The sequence below is a fragment of the Cricetulus griseus genome (genome assembly GCF_003668045.3).
Source record: "Cricetulus griseus strain 17A/GY chromosome 1 unlocalized genomic scaffold, alternate assembly CriGri-PICRH-1.0 chr1_0, whole genome shotgun sequence".
Classification (NCBI taxonomy): Eukaryota; Metazoa; Chordata; class Mammalia; order Rodentia; family Cricetidae; genus Cricetulus; species Cricetulus griseus.
In genome coordinates this window covers 229,555,705-229,575,269 of record NW_023276806.1, presented here as the reverse complement: position 1 = coordinate 229,575,269, position 19,565 = coordinate 229,555,705, and the positions used below count along the sequence as shown (strand labels likewise).

General features: G+C 54.4%; 2 protein-coding genes across 2 annotated transcripts; one reads left to right on the top strand and one right to left on the bottom strand.

Annotated features, from left to right (window-relative positions):
- The first annotated feature begins 119 nt into the window (after positions 1-119).
- Positions 120-10,557, top strand: Vars2 (valyl-tRNA synthetase 2, mitochondrial). The gene is made up of 29 exons (XM_027388551.2): positions 120-586; positions 899-980; positions 1,067-1,167; positions 1,558-1,679; positions 1,773-1,839; positions 1,941-2,038; positions 2,957-3,038; positions 3,141-3,260; positions 3,571-3,682; positions 4,189-4,277; positions 4,614-4,704; positions 4,846-4,973; positions 5,073-5,176; positions 5,452-5,533; positions 6,077-6,153; positions 6,239-6,314; positions 6,442-6,547; positions 6,671-6,741; positions 6,841-6,966; positions 7,058-7,162; positions 7,256-7,324; positions 7,411-7,489; positions 7,574-7,701; positions 7,767-7,919; positions 8,571-8,777; positions 9,614-9,725; positions 9,812-9,987; positions 10,092-10,214; positions 10,297-10,557. The coding sequence occupies exons 1-29, from the start codon at positions 386-388 to the stop codon at positions 10,390-10,392; spliced, it is 3,183 nt and encodes a 1,060-aa protein (XP_027244352.1). The 5' UTR covers positions 120-385; the 3' UTR covers positions 10,393-10,557.
- A 6,059-nt stretch (positions 10,558-16,616) lies between these two features.
- On the bottom strand, positions 16,617-17,159 carry Sfta2 (surfactant associated 2). Its single transcript, XM_027388656.2, has 3 exons — positions 17,099-17,159; positions 16,845-16,933; positions 16,617-16,703 (listed from the first exon to the last, which is right to left on the bottom strand). Exons 1-3 carry the CDS (start codon positions 17,157-17,159, stop codon positions 16,617-16,619), a joined length of 237 nt encoding a protein of 78 aa, XP_027244457.1.
- Positions 17,160-19,565: the final 2,406 nt, after the last annotated feature.

Genomic DNA, 19,565 nt, shown 5'->3' with positions numbered 1-19,565 from the left:
GCGTTTTCCCATCCGAGGCTGTGGGACCCGGGGAGCCAGTGTCTTGTGCGCACGCGCCGGCGTGTTCCCGCCCCCATGCGCGTGCGCACAGACGGCGGCGTCCCTGCTCACACGCAGGAAGGATCCGCCGCGGAGGTCCAGTTAGGGCCGTGTCGTGGAGGTTTGCGGGGTTCCCTGGTTCCCGATCCCCGGCCTTGTCTTCCGCGTCAGCGCGGGGGTCTCAGTGGCTGCAGAAGGCTGTTGACACCATGCGCTCCGCCCCTAGGCGGGAGGACACAGAGCAGGGGATCCAGCCGGTGGGAGTGAGGCAGCGTGACCTCCCGCACCCCGCGTCCTCCTGAAGCCGACCCCGACCCCGACCCCGACTGCTTCCCAAACACTCCCGATGCCTCATTTACCTCTGTCCCCTCTCCGGCCACCGCTCTGGGCGCTGAGGCCCGCCCGGGGGCTCTGCAAGTCCCAGCAACTTTGTACCCAGCCAGAGCTCCAAGGCTCACCCCTCGCGCGGAGGAACCGTGAAGCCAAACAGAAGCGCCTGCGGGAGAAGCAGGCGGCCCTGGAGGCCGGGCTAGCTGAGAGGAGCAAGGTCAGGGGTCAGCCCTTGGGTCTTCAAGACTTGGGAAGGGGCTGAAGGAGACTGGTGTACTGGGAATTGCAAAGCACACACACACATTTCCGCCTTCCTACAGTGTGTACTGGGAATTGCAAAACACGCACACACACACACACACACACAAACGCACACACACACACACACACATTTCCGCCTTCCTACAGTGTGTACTGGGAATTGCAAAACACGCACACACACACACAAACGCACACACACACACACACAAACGCACACACACACACACACAAACGCACACGCACACACACCATTTCCGCCTTCCTACAGTCACCTGCAGTGCCCTCGAAAGCCTGGAGTCACAAGGAGGTAGTATTGTATGAAATCCCCACCGAGCCAGGTGAAAAGAAAGGTACGGGTTTTTTGTTTTTGTTTTATTTTATTGCTCTTTGGCCTGCTGAAATGCAGTTCAGTAGTGGATCTCTTGTGTTTGTACAGATGTTTCTGGGCCCCTGCCTCCTGCTTACAGTCCCCGATATGTTGAGGCGGCCTGGTACCAGTGGTGGGTGCGAGAGGGCTTCTTCAAGCCAGAGTATCAGGTTAGTGCTGGGCCTATGAGGTCGCTAGGACCGATAAGCAGCCCCCCCAACGTGGTGGGCATGGGTCAGCTTCACAGCCGACCTTTCTTTTGTCCCCTGGCTTCTTCAGGGGTTTTGCTTTTCCCATGTTGGATTTTCTTTGAAATTCTATCATCATCATCATCATCATCATCACTTGGTTCTTTGAGACAGAGTCTCTGTGTAGACCAGGTTGTGCTCCAAATCAAGGAGATCCACCTGCCTCTGCCTCCCAAGTGTGGGATTCAAGGTGTTAACTACCACACCTGGCCTCCTTGAAATTCTTTTTGCCCCGAGGGCGCCAGAGGGTGCTGTTCCTCCTCGGGTAACAAGCAGTCCTGTCTGTGCCTCTGACTAACTCATTCCTTGTAGGCACGGCTACCCCACGCTACAGGGGAGACCTTCTCCATCTGCATCCCACCCCCCAACGTCACCGGCTCGCTGCACATCGGCCACGCTCTCACAGTGGCCATAGAGGACGCGCTTGTGCGCTGGTGAGAGGAAGGGGGGCTGCTGCAGGCCCTGGAGGGCAGGTTGAAACGAATGAGAAGTGAGCTCAGGGGTCCCTTACCGTGTTTCTGCCTCAGGCACCGGATGCGTGGGGATCGAGTGCTGTGGATCCCTGGCTCAGATCACGCAGGAATTGCTACACAGGTGGGTCTTTTGTCCCATTTCCTTTTTTAACTTGGTTGACGGAGCCGTCTTTATCCGAAGCAGCTTGGCTAGCTTTTCCTTTGCACTTGGTCTCACTTCAGGCCGTGGTGGAGAAACAACTGTGGAAGGAGCAGGGACTGAGGAGACACCAGCTGAGCCGGGAAGACTTCCTTAAGGCCGTGTGGCGGTGGAAACATGAGTACGATGGCAGATGGCAGGGCCACTTGCATATCGGGCTCAGTCTTTGCTTGCCCCACTCCTGACGGGTATCATTCGGTTCTTCCTGAATGCCTCAGAGCAGAAGATCTGGAACTCTGAGCATTGGATAGACAGGATGTGTGTGTGTGTGTGTGTGTGTGTGTGTGTGTGTGTGTGTGTGTCGCTATGTTCGTGTCAGGATGGACACACTGAGTGTGTGTAATGGATGGATATATGCACATATGTGTGGGGTTTTTTGTTTTGTTTTGTTTTTTAACCTTGTTTCTCTTAGATTTCACCACCTCTCCCGGGCACCCGGGCCCTTCTCCTTCCATATCTGTTGTCACATGCTTTTGTCTCTCCCACTTAATTACATTTTTCACAAAGTGGCTGCTGCTGCCAGGCACACACAACCCATGGCCCATGGGCCTCATGCATTCCAGCACAGCTTGTGAATTGTGAACTTACCTAAAACAGTTTGGGGACTTTGTGTGTGTGTGTGTGTGTGAATTTTTTTCTTTATTGTGATGGAGATGTCATGTTACAGTGTTGTGCAAAATAAATGTATGTATGCGCTCACAACCCATGGACTCCAGCTTAGAGGTGTATGTGTGTGTGTGGTCTTATAATTCAGGGGCCACAGCTTGGACACCACTGGGTGTTGCCCAAGACAATTATTCATCCTGTGTGGCTCGGAGAAGCCAAAAGTTTAGACACCCCTACAGAGACCTTTGTGTAGCTGTTAAAGCTGGGGAAAGCCCCACCCTGGGTGTGGTCCTGTCTCCACCAGCTTCCAGACTCTGCGGGGCCTCTGCCATTGCACTTTATTTCCTCTGGTACCTGGCACTGGTGAGAGCATCCTTGGTTAGCGTGTGGGAGGTGCTCTGGTCATGTGTACTGACAGAAACCTCCGGCACAGGAAAGGAGGGGAGATCTATGAGCAGCTGTGCACTCTGGGTGCATCTCTGGACTGGGATCGAGAGTGTTTCACCATGGACGCTGTGAGTTCATGTTATCGTCCCTGTGGGTTCTTTGGGGAGAGGAACGGGAATCCCTGGTTCAGCTGAGGGAGGAGTCCGGTGTGGACACTCAGGCCATTCCAGGGCTCCTCAGCAGCTGTGACGGAAGCCTTTGTGCGACTCTACAACTCAGGGTTGCTGTACCGGAGCCGTCAGCTTGTCAACTGGTCCTGTACTTTGAGGTCAGCCATCTCGGACATTGAGGTGAGGAAGAGGGAGAAAGGCGGGGCTGGCGGAGTGAGGTCCTTGGCACCGGCAGCTGTGTTTGAGTTTCTGAAGCTCTGTCCACTCGGGTCCATCAGATGGTGGCATGCTGCCTTGTAGAGACCTTGTAAAAAGTCACAGAATCTGTGCAGTGCTCAGCACAGTGAGCTGCCATGACTCCTGAGCTCGGTGACTTCACTGTGGAAGACAGCTTTCCAGCCAGCCCTCTGCATGGGATTTGTGTGGATGCCAGGGAAGTGGGATGCTGTACAGAGAGGTGGCTCTCTCACCTGCCTCCCTAACCTTGCAGGTGGAGAGCCGGCCCCTGCCTGGCCGCACAGTGCTCCAGCTGCCTGGCTGCCCGACCCCTGTGTCTTTTGGGCTCCTTGTTTTGGTGGCCTTTCCTGTGGATGGCGAGCCTGGTGAGCGCAGTCCCGAGAGTTGCCCTCTTTCTTCTGCTTCCCATTCTCTCGAATGCACGGTGGGTTTCTGGGACATGTGGTAGGTTTGCTGTCGTGGGTCCTTGCTCTGGGGATCCTGGGAGAAGTAAAATGCACGTGGCCCTCTATGGGAACTTAGTGTGATTCTATGAGAGTCTTTCAGTAAGGAAAGAGGTGAAAGGTTAGCTAATGACCGGTGCTTTGTGATCCACAGCATTTGGGAGGCAAAGGTGGAAGGATTCAAGTTTAAGGCTCACCTGGCATACATAACAGATTCCTAGTCATCCAGGGCTACATGAGGCCCCGTGTGTCTCAGTAAAACAGTGCAGGGGAAGGTTAGTTTGTAAGTGTACCAGATAGTTCAGAAAAGGGCACGAGGCAGGATGGGGCCAGCTGGACCCTGTCTGCTCCCAGCTCTACCTGCATCACCTGTGTGGGAGGAGGGCCGGGGTGTCAGCCGACCTCAGTGTGTGAATGTTTGTCTCCAGGTTCGGAGATTGTGGTGGGAACCACCAGGCCCGAGACGCTGCCCGGAGATGTGGCTGTGGCCGTCCACCCAGATGACCCACGATACACGGTGAGTAACTGGAGTGTGCCTGCACCCCACACCGCAGCCTTTCTTCACTGTTAGTCCCTTCTCCTGAGACCCCTCCTCTCTGCTCTGCTGCGGCTCTGTGCTTTATTCTTTGTTTTTTCTATTCTGCTTTTCCCCATGCTGGGGTCAATTAAGCGTGGGCGTGGCTTCCAGACCCAGTGCAGCTGCTGCCCAGCTGAGTCTCTGCCACACTCACGGTAGCAGTGGAGGGGCTGCCAGGGACTGTCTGCTCCTTGGCTCCCTTGCTGGCCTTCCCCTTCCCACCCTGGGGTTCTCACGGTCCCTGTCTCACACTTGTGCCTATTCCTCTCCCGTTAGCATTTACACAGGCGGCAGCTTCGTCACCCTTTGACGGGACAGCTTCTCCCCCTCATTACAGACACCGCTGTGGAGCCACATGTGGGCACAGGTGTGTGGAAGGGCGAAGGGAGAGCCCCGAGAGCTGCTGGTGGGACTGTGTCATGGCAGGAGGGCATGAGGTGGGGACTAAGCGCTGCTTGAAACCCAAGGCCAAGATCAGGGCCGGTCTCACGGCAGCTGTTTTCCCCAGGGGCAGTGAAGGTGACCCCAGCTCACAGTCCAGCAGATGCCGAGATGGCGGCCCGGCATGGCTTGACCCCACTGAGCGTCATTGCAGAGGATGGGACCATGACACCCCTCTGCGGAGACTGGCTGCAGGTGGGGCCCGCCTTGGTGTTACCCCGTCTCCTGCGGGCACCCTCTGCCCTGCCTCGTCTCGTCTCGTCTGAGGCCTCTGGTCTCGTCACTTCTCCCCAGGGTCTTCACCGATTTGTGGCCCGGGAAAAGATTATGTGCGCGCTGAGGGAACGGGGCCTGTTCCGGGGCCTGCAGGAGCACCCCATGGTACTGCCTGTCTGCAGGTAGCCCTCCACTGGGGGCCTTCCCCAGGGGAGGGATGATGCATGTGAATGACAGCAGGATGGGCTTTATACCCTGGGCTAGAGTGTGGGTTCTGGGCTGGGGAGTTCTGTTTGAGTTGGGGTCTTGATAGTATAACCCAGACTGGCCTGGAGCTCCTCTTGCCTCAGCCTGTCAAGAGTTAGGATGATAAAGGGTGCCACCAGGCCAGGGTCCTGGGAGATTTTGTCCCCAGCTGTTCCTTAGCACGTGGGGCCTAACCCTGCTACCCTTGCAGCCGCTCCGGGGATGCAGTAGAATACCTGCTGAAGAGCCAGTGGTTTGTCCGCTGCCAGGAAATGGGGGACCAAGCTGCCAAGGTACTGCCTGCCCCAGAGTGGGAGGAGGGGAGTGCCTGAGACTCGTGCAGCATAGGCAGGGAACCTGGTACACAGTGTGCTGGCGATAGAGGCAGGTGGCCTGACAGGGCCAGCGTGTGCTCTAGCCCAGAATTTTTGTTGAGATGGCTTAATAGGCAAAAGCTCTGGCTACCAAGCCTGGCCACGGGAGCTCAGTCTCCCCGCACATGTGGTGGAGGGAGAGAGCTAAGGACCTCTATGTGTGCATATGCATCATACAGGACATAAATAACTTCAAAGTTATTTAATTGTGTGTGTGTTACGGTACCCAGGTGGAGATGAGAGTTGGTTCATCTGTGGGACTAGAACTCAGGCCAAGCAAGCTCTTTGCCTGCTAAGTCATATATCTCACTGGCCACCCTTCGGAGTTTTTGAGTCAGGGTCTCACTGTGCAGGCGTGGCTGGACTTGGCTGTGTAGACCAGACTGACCTCAGACTCACGGAGATTACCTGTTCTGACTGGGATTAAAGGTGTGTGTGTGGGGGGGGGGGCTTTATTTCCAGGCTGTGGAGTCAGGGGCCCTGGAGCTCTGGCCCTCCTTCCACCAGAAGACCTGGCAGCACTGGTTTGCCCACATTGGGTAAGGGGGGCTCTCATAAAGTTGGGGAGGGGTGGGGGAGGACCACTGGTCACATTGAGGCGTCAGCTGGCATCCTCTTTGACAGGGACTGGTGTGTCTCCCGGCAGCTGTGGTGGGGCCATCAGATTCCAGCCTACCTGGTGGTTGGAGAGAAGGGAGAGGTCAGTGAGAAGCAACTGGGCGTGGCAGGAAAGCTCAGTGCCCGGGAAGGTGGCTTGGGGTAGGAATCCACCAGTCCCCTCCCCTCCTCTAGGGGAGCCTGCTCCACTAAGCCCTTGCTCTTTTCAGGGTGACAGGAAGGAATGCTGGGCGGTCGGGCGATCGGAGGCTGAGGCCCGAGAAGTAGCAGCAAAACTGACCGGGAGACCAGTGGCAGAGCTGACCCTGGAGAGGGGTGAGTGTGTGGCAGAGGCTGGTCAGACCTGGGAATGGAGCAGACAGTGAGCCCTTCTTTGGTAGGATTAGCAGCAGAGGCCGAAGGCTCTAGCTGTTCCCCATTCCCTGTTTTGTCTCCCAGACCCTGATGTCCTGGACACTTGGTTCTCTTCGGCTCTTTTCCCTTTTTCTGCCCTGGGTTGGCCCCAAGAGGTGAGGTGGGCTAAAAGGGAGAGCATGAAGGTGGGCACGACACTGGTGCACAGAGCCTGGCTAAGGCAGGCTTGGACCTTACCGCTCATCTTGTCCTAGACGCCAGACCTCGCTCGTTTCTACCCCCTTTCACTTCTGGAAACTGGCAGTGACCTCCTGATGTTCTGGGTTGGCCGCATGGTCATGCTGGGGACCCAGCTCACAGGGCAGCTCCCCTTCAGCAAGGTAATGTCCCCATGCCTGTCCCCCCTCCTGGTCCCTAAGTCCTCCTGCTGACCACACCACGTCCTGCTGACCACACCACGTATGTCTCCAGGTGCTTCTGCATCCCATGGTGCGGGACAGGCAAGGCCGTAAGATGAGCAAGTCCCTGGGGAATGTGCTAGACCCACGGGACATCATCAGTGGGCAGGAGCTGCAGGTAAGAACGAAGGCTCAAGCTCAAGGAATGAGGAGGTTGGAGGAGGTCTAGGCGAGAGCTGAGAACAGCCCTGACTTTGTCACTCATCCCCAGGTGCTCCAGGCCAAGCTGAGAGATGGCAACTTGGACCTGGGAGAGCTAGCCATTGCAGCCGCAGCACAGGTGAGACCCATGGCCCTCTAACTTGGCTGCCAGCTTCCTCTGCAGCCTCAAAGGCCCGGGACACACCGCTTTCCCTTTGGTTGCAGAAAAAGGACTTTCCTCACGGGATCCCCGAGTGTGGGACAGATGCCCTGAGATTTGCACTATGCTCCCATGGGATCCTGGGTAAGCCTCGGTGGGTGGCCTGGCAGAGGGTACCTGTGTGGACAGCCCTGCTGAGGATGAGATTTCCTTGTTCTTTCCCTCCAGGGGGCGACCTGCACCTGTCTGTCTCTGAGGTCCTGAACTACCGCCATTTCTGCAACAAGCTCTGGAATGCCCTGCGCTTTATCCTCCGTGCCCTGGGGGAGAACTTTGCACCTCAGCCAGCAGAGAAGGTAGGAGGAGAGGTGGCAGGGAAAGGGGTCCAGTCCTCCAGGTCCTTATGCCCTTCTGCTTGCAGGTGTCTCCCTCCTCCCCCATGGACGCCTGGATTCTGAGCCGCTTGGCCTTCGCAGCCCACGAATGTGAGAGGGGCTTCCTCAGCCGGGAGCTTTCGCTTGTCACCCACACCCTGTATCATTTCTGGCTCCACAACCTCTGTGATGTCTACCTGGTGCGTGGTAGGGCACAGCCTAGCAGTTTCCAGAGAGAGCTCTGTGGGTCTGCCCAGTTGTCCCCTCCTTCACTGGCCTGGGCTCTGTAGTGTAGCTCAGCGCTGTCACCTGCCTCTCCTAGAGAGAAAGGAGGCTGGAAGAGTCTAGGAAACAGGGAAAGAAGGTTGCTTCAGTCACTCTAGGCAGGTACATCCTAGGAGGACAGTGTGGTGGGGTTCCACACAGTTCCCATGATAGTCACCCAGCATGCTTGTCCACCTCAGTTCCCCAGAGTTCTTTAGGACATGCAGTGTTAGCTATAGGGCTGATATCCCTTCACTGTTTCTCAACCTTGTTCCAGGATAGAGGACGTGGTGCATTGTAGACTTGCCTAATCTTGGTTCTAGTTCCAGCACTTGAGGGAAAAACCACTGTCTTCTTCTGATAAGCAAAAAAAAAAGACCCAATACCTTTTTCCTACACAGCGCCACTTCCTCTCCCCAACCTCTGGGAATCCCTTCACAGGGCCCTGATCACATGCAAATCCAGGGATAGCATGGTATTGGTGATGTTCAGTAGCTTAGCATATACCCCATCCCAGGAACCAGTCCCCTCGGGCACAGCAGTGACAGAAAGAGGCAGGATGTGGTGTGGTTGGTCTCCTTCCTCAGGAAGCGGTGAAGCCAGTGTTGTTGAAGGAACCCTGCCCCCCAGGGCCTCCTCAGGTCCTGTTCTCCTGTGCCGATGTTGGTCTGCGCCTCCTGGCTCCCCTGATGCCCTTCCTAGCAGAAGAACTTTGGCAAAGGCTGCCCCCCAGGCAAGGTGGCCCCGTCGCCCCCAGCATCTGTGTAGCTCCCTACCCCAGTGCCCACAGCCTGGTGAGTCATGGATACAGGGGGAGCCTTGTAATAACCGAAGGTTGTGGGACTATTGCCACTTGGCCATGGGGCTTTTTACATGGGCTTCCGACTCAGGTTGTGGTGCTCGTCTGGCCAGCATTTTACCTGCTGAGCCATTTCTCAGGCCCATTTTTTTTCTTCTTTTGAGACAGGCTGTCCCGGGACTCATTATGTAGACCCACCTACCTCCCAAATGCTGGGGTTAAAGGCATGTGCCACCATGCCCAGCCCCACTGTTTTTTTTATCTCACTAAATTGCAGTTTTCATCATCAAGAATTAAAGTTTGAGCTGGGTATGATGATGCTCGCAGAAGGCAGAGGCAGGAGGATTTTGTGAGTTTGAGGCCAGCCTGGTACACATACCAGATTCTAGGACTACATAGAGACCCTGTCTCAAAAGAAAAAAAAAAGTCTGGGGCTAGAGAGCTGGCTCGGCAGTTAGAGCATTTGTTCTTGCAGAAGACCTGGGTTCAACTTCCCAGCACCCACAGTGGTGGCTCACAATTATTCCACGGGAGTCAGCAGGCATGCATGTGCGCTTACACATAAATGCATGCTTACAAAGCAAAATTGTTCTGCATTTAAATCTGCTACTCACTGGGCTTTGTGTTTTGGAAGCATTTAGATTTCTAGCCCGGTTGGGATTGGTTGGTAACTTCGGAGCCAGTGCAAGCATCGGCCACTGGTCCTGCAAATCCCTGGGTGGCGCCCTCACATGTTGCCCTGCTCCTGGAAGGGAAGTGTTATGCTTGCGTAGCAGCATCAATGCTAAGTTTCCCAGGAGATTCCTTGCTGACTCTGGGTTTCTTCACCAGGAGTCCTGGCGCCAGCCCGAGCTGGAACGCTGCTTCTCCAGAGTCCAAGAGGTGGTACAGGCACTGCGGGCCCTCCGAGCCACCTACCAGATCACAAAAGCCCGCCCCCAAGGTGAGGCTGGGCCTGGGCGTCTTCAGAGAAGGGGCGGGGGCAGCAAGGGTGAGAGCCGATGCCCACACTATCCCTGCCTCCACTAGTGCTGCTCCAGAGCTTAGACCCAGAAGACCAGGACCTACTCCAGCCCTTCCTGGAGCCCCTGGGTACCCTGAGCCACTGTGGGGCTGTAGGGTTCCTGCCCCCAGGGGCAGCGGCTCCCTCAGGCTGGGCCCTCGCCCCACTGGATGACACCATTAAGATCTACATGGAGCTGCAGGTGACCTGAAGGGATTTCAGAGGGGGAGGAGTGGAAGGGAAGGCCTTAGGGTGGAGACCGAGGAGCAGGCTGTGGGGGTATCAGACTTCTCTCCTTTTACGCAGGGCCTGGTGGACCCCCAGAGCCAGCTACCTCGGCTAGCTGCCCGAAGGCAGAAGTTACAAAAACAGCTTGATGGCCTCTCGAACCGGACTTCATCAGAGGAGGCTGCAGAGAGGCAGCAGAGGGTAAGGCTGGGGAAGCCTGAGTTTCTGGCGGGGCATGGGTCGGAAGGCTGGCTCACCCACCCTCACCCTTCTCCTTGTCCAGCTTTCTGCCCTCCGCCTGGAACTGTCAAAGCTGGACCAGGCAGCCTCCCACCTCCAGCAACTGATAGAAGAGGCTCCCAGCGTCAGGGAACTCTGAGCCCACGTTCCTTCTCAGACGGGTCTTTGAGGACAAATCTGCCTGCTGCTGATAAGATGGAGACCCCAGAGGTGACTGTCCACCTTCATTTTGTAAAAGGAAGCAAACCAGAAGTCCCTGTGACGCAAGAATGAGAAGATGGAGATAAAATGATAAAATCCTACACCCACTTGCTTGTGAGCTTTCATCACCCTCTGCCTCTCTATAGGAGGAGGGGGCTGGCTGGGAACCTCAGGTGACAGTGGTTCCAGCAGTTCCCCAGACTTAAGAGACGGCTCTAGTGACCCTGGAAGTACCTTTGTTCCTTGGCCCTGTGCCTGGAGGTTGATATTTTTCCTGGGTATGAGGGGCTATAAGAGGCTCTGGGGACCACAGATATACTCTGTGTCTGAGTTACACAATCCCAGATGCAGACAGGTACCTGCACCCAAACACCTCAGTGAAATTCAGCGCCCGCCCAGGCCTTCTGAGTGGAGTTAGCTCAGGATGGCTATTTGTGCTGAGCCTTTTGAGGGGCAGGTCTCCCATCATTCTTGTTATCTTACTAAGCGCCAACTCAAAAAGCTGGGCGTTGGTGGTGCACACCTTTAATCCCAGCACTCAGGAGGCAGAGGCAGGCGGATCTCTGAGTTCGAGACCAGCCTGGTCTACAAAGAGCTAGTTCCAGGACAGGCTCCAAAGCCACAGAGAAACCCTGTCTCGAAAAACCAAAAAAAAAAAAAAAAAAAAAATCTTTTTTTCTTCATTGGGACACAGACATGCCAGAGAATGGAAGTAACTTGGATTAACAGGGATTCAACCTAGCTGACCCAACACCCCACCTCAGCCGCAGCTTTTTGCTGCTGGGCAGAAGTGCAGGGCTCGGCTGCCATCCTGATCTACTCCGTTGCTGCCATGTGTCCACACGCTTACCAAGGAAGGAAGCAGGCGGATCCCCCCCACCTCCCCAGTTCAGTGGGTGAGAATCCGTTTAAAAGTCAACAAATTCAAGGGAGAAACGGGAACTGAAGTGTGTGGGATATCAAATGGAGTTAAGCAAAGACTTCTGGGAGGCGCAAGAATAGCCAAGTGGGTGGCTGGGAAAGAGTTCAGAGAAACACTGAGATGGGGCATATAAAGAGAAACCCAAAGGAGGTCAAGAGAGCAGAGGGGTGTGGTGGGGAGCTGTGCTGCAGCCAGCTGACAACTGGAATGGTTTGTGGCTGCCGCGTGGGCCCAGTTACAGAGCATGTTGAGAGGTTAGCACGGTGGGGGCTCTTTGAAGGGCTGGACTTCCCTTTCCTAGAAGGCATTTAACACTTCCCGCTTGCATCCTGGTGAATACAATATCACATAGCCAAGCTAGCTGCAGAGGGAGGCAGGGAGGTGTTCATCAGAAGCCAGGCTCCCAGCTAAAGTTTACACGGCTCTAGCAAAGGAGAATAAATGGCCATGGGTTCTTCGCCAGTGCTCCGAAACTTCACAAGACTACTCTCCCACCGTCAGGCATCCCTGGTCCTCCAGGTTTACCTCTGGTGCCCACCTCCTGATTGGTCCCCAGATGCCCAGGCCGGAGACCTTTTTGGAGAGAACTGGTTACCCAAGCTCCACACCTGACACTAGTGCCACTGAAACATCTGCCAGCAAGGTTTCAGACATGCGGGGCCGGCATCCAGACCAGAGCATTTGCCTGCCACTCTGCCCACTGACCAGGAGAAACTGACTTCCTCATGAGGCCAGGGGCTTAAGATAGAAAGCAGTAATCCACTGAGTGGGTCCTGGAGGGGCAGTTATCCAACTGGGAGGGAAGTAGTCCCAGTCCCACTGATAGAAGAGTCAACAGCACAACCAAGGGCCCTGAAGGGACACGCTGGACCTCGTTACAGTCGAGATACATCCTCCAACCTCCGGAGGACCAGAGACCAGGCCAGAGGCTGGCCAAGGGATGGTATCTGAGGTGGGGGAGGCGTGGTGAACAGGACAGTCAGGCTGGAAGCTGTGTTCCCCTCTAGCCACTGTAAACCGGAACCTACAAAGAGAACGCCGGCGGTGGGTGCTCAAGGAGCCCGGGCACTAACCCCTCATTCTCCCGACCCTGCAGGAGTGAGTGGTCCCTGCTACACTAACTGTGCCCCTGTTGCTCCTGAGGGCTGCCCTGAAGAAAGCACCTCCTTTATTGACCACCCCTAGCAGAAACTGAAGTGCTTAGCAAATCTGCAACAGACTTTCAGACTTCACAGCAAGGAACTGGCCCATCTCACTCTCGTCCATGCCAGGATCTACTTTTACTGTTTACTGATATTTCCTACTAGAAGCCGTTTCCAAAAAAGTCCTCCAGTTCATATTGAGGTCAGCTCTATGCACAGAAAAATACCAGGTGTTCCTTTCTTAGACCCACGATCACAGAGACCCACCCCAGTAAGGGTAGTCTACGGGATGCTCTGCCGATAACGGCCACCTGTAGACTAGAGACACTGGAACATCTTCCAGATCTTGTCTCCTGCTCCAGAGCATCCTTTTGAGATTTTACTGGCCTGGTATGAGTACCTGTACCCTCTCCTTTCTCAGTAGGACCAAAACAGAAAGGGGGGAGCTTGTTCAGATTAGTGAATCATCTCCCCTATATAAAATTCACCACTTGTTTTTTCCTTTCCTTTAGTTTTTCAAGACAGGGTTTCTCTGTGGCTTTGGAGCCTGTCCTGGCACTAGCTCTTGTAGTCCAGGCTGGTCTCGAACTCACAGAGATCCGCCTGCCTCTGCCTCCAGAGTGCTGGGATTAAAGGTGTGTGCCACCAACGCCTGGCAAAAGTAAAACATTTCATTTAACTTTCTTTCCCCCTCAAATTTATAATCTGTAAGCAAGCTCAGCACTTGGGGTGAACCATTTACCACATGTACCTGTGATCTAGAGAAACAGAAAAATGAGCCTGGAGATGCAAGGTGGAAAGAGCCGGTGGCACCCTCAACTCCAGCAGGCTGAGCTCAGCAGCTTGGCCAGAATCTGACCCTGGGGGGCTGCAGACCCAGTGCTGGGATGGAACCCAGGGCCTTGTGCAAGTCTAAGCAAGCCTTCAACCCTTGAACCCCACCCACAGCCCTACAGCCTGCTCTTGCTCTGTTTCCTCCAGCACTCCACTCTCCCATAGCCTTTAGATCCTCAAAGCTCAGTGTCTTCAGCAAGGCCAGGCGAGAGTAACCCCCCCCACACACACACACACACGAGATAGGGGTGGGGTCTTGCCTGGAGTGGGGAGATCCTGGTTTAGAGGATAGGGTATGGGTGGGGAGGTCACTTGTTCTATTAGCTCAGCGGTAGCCATGTGGGTTCTGAACAAACAACAAAAGCCCCTCAGGGTTCCAGCATCCAGCAAAACCTTCCTACCCCCACCCCCACGGAACTGCTCACCTGTGGCTGTCTCCACCTGAATTTCAGGGACTTCCAACTCAAAGTGAGTTTGCCATCACTTTCCTCTACCTCAGAAAATTTCAAGACTGCTTTGAATTTTCCTAAGCTACAACAGCTTAGGAAGCAGTAGAGGCAGGCAGAAGAGATGGCTCAGCTCTTCAGAGAACCCAGAGTTCATTGCCTGTATCCCCAGCTGAAGCCTCTTTCCAGGCAGGGGCGCACAGATTAAAAAGTTGAGCAAGTCTTCCCTGCCCCCCCCCCCACAGCCCACTCCCAGGTCCCTACACTTAGCTCAAGGGCCTGAGAGCCAGGCAGATGAGAAAGCTAAGGACCTGCCCCATGGCCCTTTCTCAGGTGTGCTGAGTGGGGAGCATGTCCTCTCCAACCCTTCCTCCCCAGGGCCTAGGAGTCTGGTTTGTTCCATCTCTGCTTAGGAGTGGTTTGCTTAACCCGCCCCCCGGCTCTAAGAGAGAGATCTCAGTGTAGCCACGGAGTTCAAAGCGGCCGGGCGAATCCTTACTCCTGGAGGAGGTGGGACTGACTAGGGCTCCCATCAGCTGGTCTTGGTCAGGGTGTCCCCGTGCTCAGAAGGGACCCTTGGAGTGCTAGATGAATGTGCTACTTCCGAGTCCTGGTGATTTTCAGGCGGGTATATCCTACCTTGAAGTTTTCTCAAATCCTGGACAAGGTGCCCGATAAAATGTTATCGGGGTGCTGCTGGCCATACATGGGTTGCTGAGTGTGCCCCCTGGAGAACTGAACATCAGAGAAAGACAGAAGACCAGGCAGCAGAAGCAGGAAACTAACAGGAAGCTGGCTTGGGAATTGTAGAGGGTCCCTGGGTCCTCCCCCTTTCACCTATTGGCCCTATTTAGAAACCCCATCTCCATGCCTTCCTGGCATTTCTCCTTGAAATATCTTCTGGGAATAAGAAACCCCCATTCCACCCAGCAGTGGTGGCCCAGGACTTTAATCCCAGCACTTGGGAGGCAGAGGCAGGCGGATCTCTGTGAATTCGAGGCCAGCCTGGTCTACAGAGTGAGTTCTAGGAGATCCCCCGGCTGTTACACAGAGAAATGCTGTCTCGAAAAACCAAAGTGTTGGGGGGGGGGAAGCCCCCATCTCAGTGCTTTTATTTTCCTTGTCTACATATGTCCCTCCAGCTCCCCCTCACAGCTATGGTGAACCCCAAGGCATTATCTCCACTCTACTATTCTAGGAAAGAAAGCTGGAAAGGACACCTGGTGACCACAAGTCTTGAGCTCTAGGAGCTGGGTGGAAGAATTGACGACTGTCCACTCCTCAGGCCTGAGCCCCCAGCTGGTCTGGAGTATGTACACCTGACCCATAGGGACCACCTCCCTACTGGTGCAGTCCAAGGGCAGGTCGCAGAACACTGGGGGCCACTGGGGACCTGTGGGTTAGCTCTTCTTGATGCTACAAGTTCCAGGACAGTTAGAAAGCAAATAGGCAAGGCAAAATTTCTACTCCTGTTTCCTTCCCTTCCATGCTTCCTCATCTTCAGAGATGTTCTCTCTGGAGTACCCTGCACCTCCACAGGAGCCAGCTCTTAGATGGGGTGATGGTGGCATGGGCGGGGACTGGGGAGGATAGTAGCAGTCATCTCAACACTCCCAAGGGGTCGATCAGGTCTAAGCTACAAGATTTAGTCAGTGAGAAGCCAAGATAATTTATCTTGTTTGTTTTTGAGGCAGAGTTCCACTTTGTAGACCAGACTGGACTTGAACTCAGAGATCTAACTGCCTCCTGAGTGCTGGGATGAAAGGCGTGAGCTGCTAAGCCCATCTCAAGATAATCTTGAGGGAGGAAGTCAGTAAAAACAGGAAGAAGACTCTGGATCTCCTGAGAAGATTTGAACCATTAAGGCTGGGTCTGGCATCCGTCTGTCCCAAATGTGCCACCAACAGCATGACAGGTTCTGTGTGTGGAAAGTCCCTCCAGAGCTTACCCACAGTGTTCTCAGAGGATACAGGCAATGTCACCATCCCCATCTTGTGGACGAATAGAAGCTTGGAGAGGACCGACCCTTCTAGGGTGCCTGTGATCCCAGGTCCGGGTAACAGGCGTCACACACTCCTCTAAGGCTGCCCCCCCTCCCCCAGCACTGGGACTTGCTGGCTGCTTCTCAGCTGTGCTCTTCACTTCCCTCTCAGCTCCCTCTACCCTGCCTTCCCCACTGACCAGTCGTGCAGGCCACACAGGACCCTGAGATGTTCCGTCCACATTCCTAGGGGTTCCTGGGCCTACAGCCCCAAACTTAGGACGAAGGGCTGCAATTCAAACCCTGCTTAAGCTAAGGCCTCTGCATGGTGCCTGGTTTCCTCGATGCTATTGGACTTCAGGAGAGCAAGCCCTCCAAGCCTGGGTTTTCTCTTGTAAAAGGAGACGATGTGGCAGAGTGCTCAGGGTTGCCACGGCCATCACACGGAAAAGCTGGGGACAAAGAGGACCACAACAGGATAGGCATTCTGTGTGTGTGTGTGTGTGTGTGTGTGTGTGTGTGTGTGTGTCCATCTGTGTGTATGTGTCTGTCTGTCTGTCTGTCTGTTCATCTGTCTGTCTGTAAGTTACCTCACTCTTCATACTCCAGGCCTCTGTGGTGTACAGGGAGAGTCAGTCAGTTAGAGAGCCTGGCATGCAGCTCCTTGTCCTGTCTGCCCTGTGCTCACAGACCCCACTGGACACACCAAGCCAGTCATTAGATCCCACGTGTTTATTAGCACTCAGCAGGGCAAGAGCCTGCTCCATCAAGGCATGCTCACTCCCAGTGCCCACTCCCGGAAGCCTGTGCTCGAGGCCCACACAGGCTCAGCCGCCCTCAGGTTCTACAGGTTAGATGGTGTGGTGACCCTTTGTGATGGAGGGTCATGTTGGCCCCCGGCGGGAGGCGGAGGAGGAGGCAGATCTGGGGAAGCAAAAGTGAGTAGAGGACAAGGTGTTGAGGGCACCCCACTCCCCACTCCCCGCTCAGCTCAGCCAGCCCGCGCACAGACCCCCAGGGACTCAGAGACGCGCACAGAACCGATGTCCCCTTTCTCGGAAATACCTTTTGGAGCAAGTCCAGAAAGCTGGAGTCCTGGGAGACCTTGGCCTGGAAAACTTCTGTCAGCTTTACTTTCAAAGTCACCTTTGGCCCTGGGAACCCAGAAATGTGACTCAAGACCCTGCAGTCAGGGTGGTGTTACCCACCAAGGAGGCATGTCCCACATCCCCCCAGACTCCAGTGCTATTCCAGATCAGGCTCCGTGCCAAGGAATCCCCTCCCCTCTCTCGCCTCCATGCCCACCCTCCAAGCCTCACCTGTTGCTTGTGAGCTGTAGAGGAGGGCCAGGAGGAGGAGGAGGGGCATCGGAGACCCCATTGTGGCTACCTTACTTCTCTGATGGCAGAAGATATGTCGAAATGGCCTCTCTTAACTCCAGGGCCCTTGCTGCTGGTGTTGGGGCATCAAGAGAGATGGCAAGTGGATTCTCCCAAAGTGGTTCCCATGACTCTGGAGAGGGCCACTCACTGGCTCCTGGGTAATGTAGAGGGTAGCTCCCTCCCCCCATTGTTTGCTTCAGATCTCTGAAGAGAGAGGGGTGGGAACAAGAGGGGGCCTTCCTGCAGGTGTCAGGCCCCACCTAAACCTGGGCCCCTCCGTGGTTCTTGAGGGATTAATGATTAACTGTTCTTAGCTGTCATCATTCCTGCCAGAGAAGGGCTCTGGAATGTAGGCCACAAAGGGAGGGGGTGGGTGAGGCCTCACCTGCCCCAGTCAAGAGGCATCTTTAATGTCCCAGCCTCAGTGGCTTTCCAGGTGGGAAATCTGGGCCCTGGGGACCTTCCACCTTTGAGATTTTGCTTTTATTTTATGCCGATGAATGTTTTGCCTGCATGTGTGCAGTGCTCTCAGAGGCCAGAAGAGGGTGTCAGATCCTCCTGCAACCAGAGTTACAGACGGTTGTGAGCTACCATATGGGTGCTGGGAATCAAGGGCTCTTAACCTCTGAGCCACCTCTCCAGCCCCTCTGCCAGACTTTTTATGTGGGTGACAGACATGGAACCTAAGCCCTCATGCTTGCCTGGCAAACACTTTTACCAATGAGCTCAATAATAACTGTTAATTGGTGCCGATGTGTGGCTGGTGCTAATCACCACTGAAGTCTGGTGATATGGGCACGCTCTTCACAGAGGTTGCTGAGCCATGGGTGAGAGGATTCTGAGAGCATCAATTGTGTGCATTCGTGAAGCATCAATCGTGCTGGACAAGCAGTTCTATTGCTATGAGGGCCTGGGTTGTCACAGGAAGCAATACTCCACAGCAAGAGCCAAGAGCTGGGCAGCTGGCCCCCAGGCCCCCTGATTAGGACATCCTATCCACTTAAAAAAAGATTTATTATGTATACAGTATTCAGGTGTGTTGCACACCAGAAGAGGGCACCAAAATCTCACTACAGATGGTTGTGAGCCACCATGAGGTTACTGGAAATTGAACTCAGGACCTCTGGAAGAGCAGCAAGGGCTCTTAACCTCCGAGCCATTTCTCCAGTCCTGACATCCTATCCATTTTTCATCTCACAGACTTGCCAGTTCTGAGGGAGATGAGTTTGGGGTGCAGTGGTGACCTCTTACACTGCCACCATCAGGCTGCCAGCCAGCAAGGCTCATGAGGGGTAGGGCTGAGCTGGCTAAGAGCCATTTGCCCTCTGGAAAAAGCAAGGTGGCATTGCTGACCTCATCAGTTCTCACAGGTGAGATGTTTAATGTACACAGAGATGCTGGGCCACCCTGAGTCACCAGGCTCCGGTGACTGGCTCCTCTGTGTCCTACTCAAAGTCACCTCTTTGACCGTAAGATGCCATCTTGAGCCAGGCATGGTAGTTTCTTCCTGTAACCTCAGCACCGAAGCAGCAGAGGCAGGACAACCACGCACGAATTGGAGGTGGGTCTGGCCTTCATAGTGAGTTCCAGGTCAACCAAGACAAGATACCAAGATCCTAGATCAAAAAAAAACAAAAAAAAAAACCAAAAAAAAAAAAAAAACAATTTAATAGCCAGGTATGGTAGTGCATGCCTGTAATCCCAGCACATGGAAAGTGGAGGAGGAAGGATCATGAGTTCAAGGTCATTCTCAGCTACATAGCAAAATCAAGTCCAGTTTGGAGTTCAGGACACCTTGTCTCAAAGCAAAACACACACACAGGCACACACACACACACACACACACACACACACACACACACAACACAGAGAGAGAGAGAGAGAGAGAGAGAGAGAGAGAGAGAGAGAGAGAGAGAGAATATTAAGCCAAGTAAAACAAAAAAATTAAAAAAAAACTAAATTGAGAAGATAGGGCTAGGGAGGTTGAGAACACTGGCTGCTCTCCCAAAGGACGAGGGTTCAGTTCCCAGCACCCACATGATAACTCACAGCTGTCTGTAAATCCAGTTCAGGGCTCCAACTGTCTATTGTTACTCCCATGGGCACTGTGCAAAAGTGAACCACATAGACACACATCAGGCAAAACACCCATACACACATAATAAAGCAAACTTAAAAGAATGGCACCTAGTAAATTGTTTTTAAAAAGAAGCAACCAAAACAAACAAACAAACAAACCCCAAAACTGAGAGGCACCGGGCAGTGGTGGCCCATGCCTTTAATCCCAGCACTCAGGAGGCAGAGGCAAGCAGATCTCTGAGTTTCAGGCCAGCCTGGTCTACAGAGCGAGTTCCAGGACACCTAGAGTTGTAACGTAGAGAAACCCTGTCTTGAAAAACCAAAC

Coding starts and splice junctions, on each gene's coding strand:
- Sfta2 (XM_027388656.2), bottom strand. CDS start 17,159: ATGGGGTCTCCGATGCCCCTCCTCCTCCTCCTGGCCCTCCTCTACAGC. Junction 16,934..17,098: donor CTACAGCTCACAAGCAACAG/GTGAGGCTTGGA, acceptor CTGGGTTCCCAG/GGCCAAAGGTGACTTTGAAA. Junction 16,704..16,844: donor TTCTGGACTTGCTCCAAAAG/GTATTTCCGAGA, acceptor TTGCTTCCCCAG/ATCTGCCTCCTCCTCCGCCT.
- Vars2 (XM_027388551.2), top strand. CDS start 386: ATGCCTCATTTACCTCTGTCCCCTCTCCGGCCACCGCTCTGGGCGCTG. Junction 981..1,066: donor CGAGCCAGGTGAAAAGAAAG/GTACGGGTTTTT, acceptor GTGTTTGTACAG/ATGTTTCTGGGCCCCTGCCT. Junction 4,278..4,613: donor CAGATGACCCACGATACACG/GTGAGTAACTGG, acceptor CTCTCCCGTTAG/CATTTACACAGGCGGCAGCT.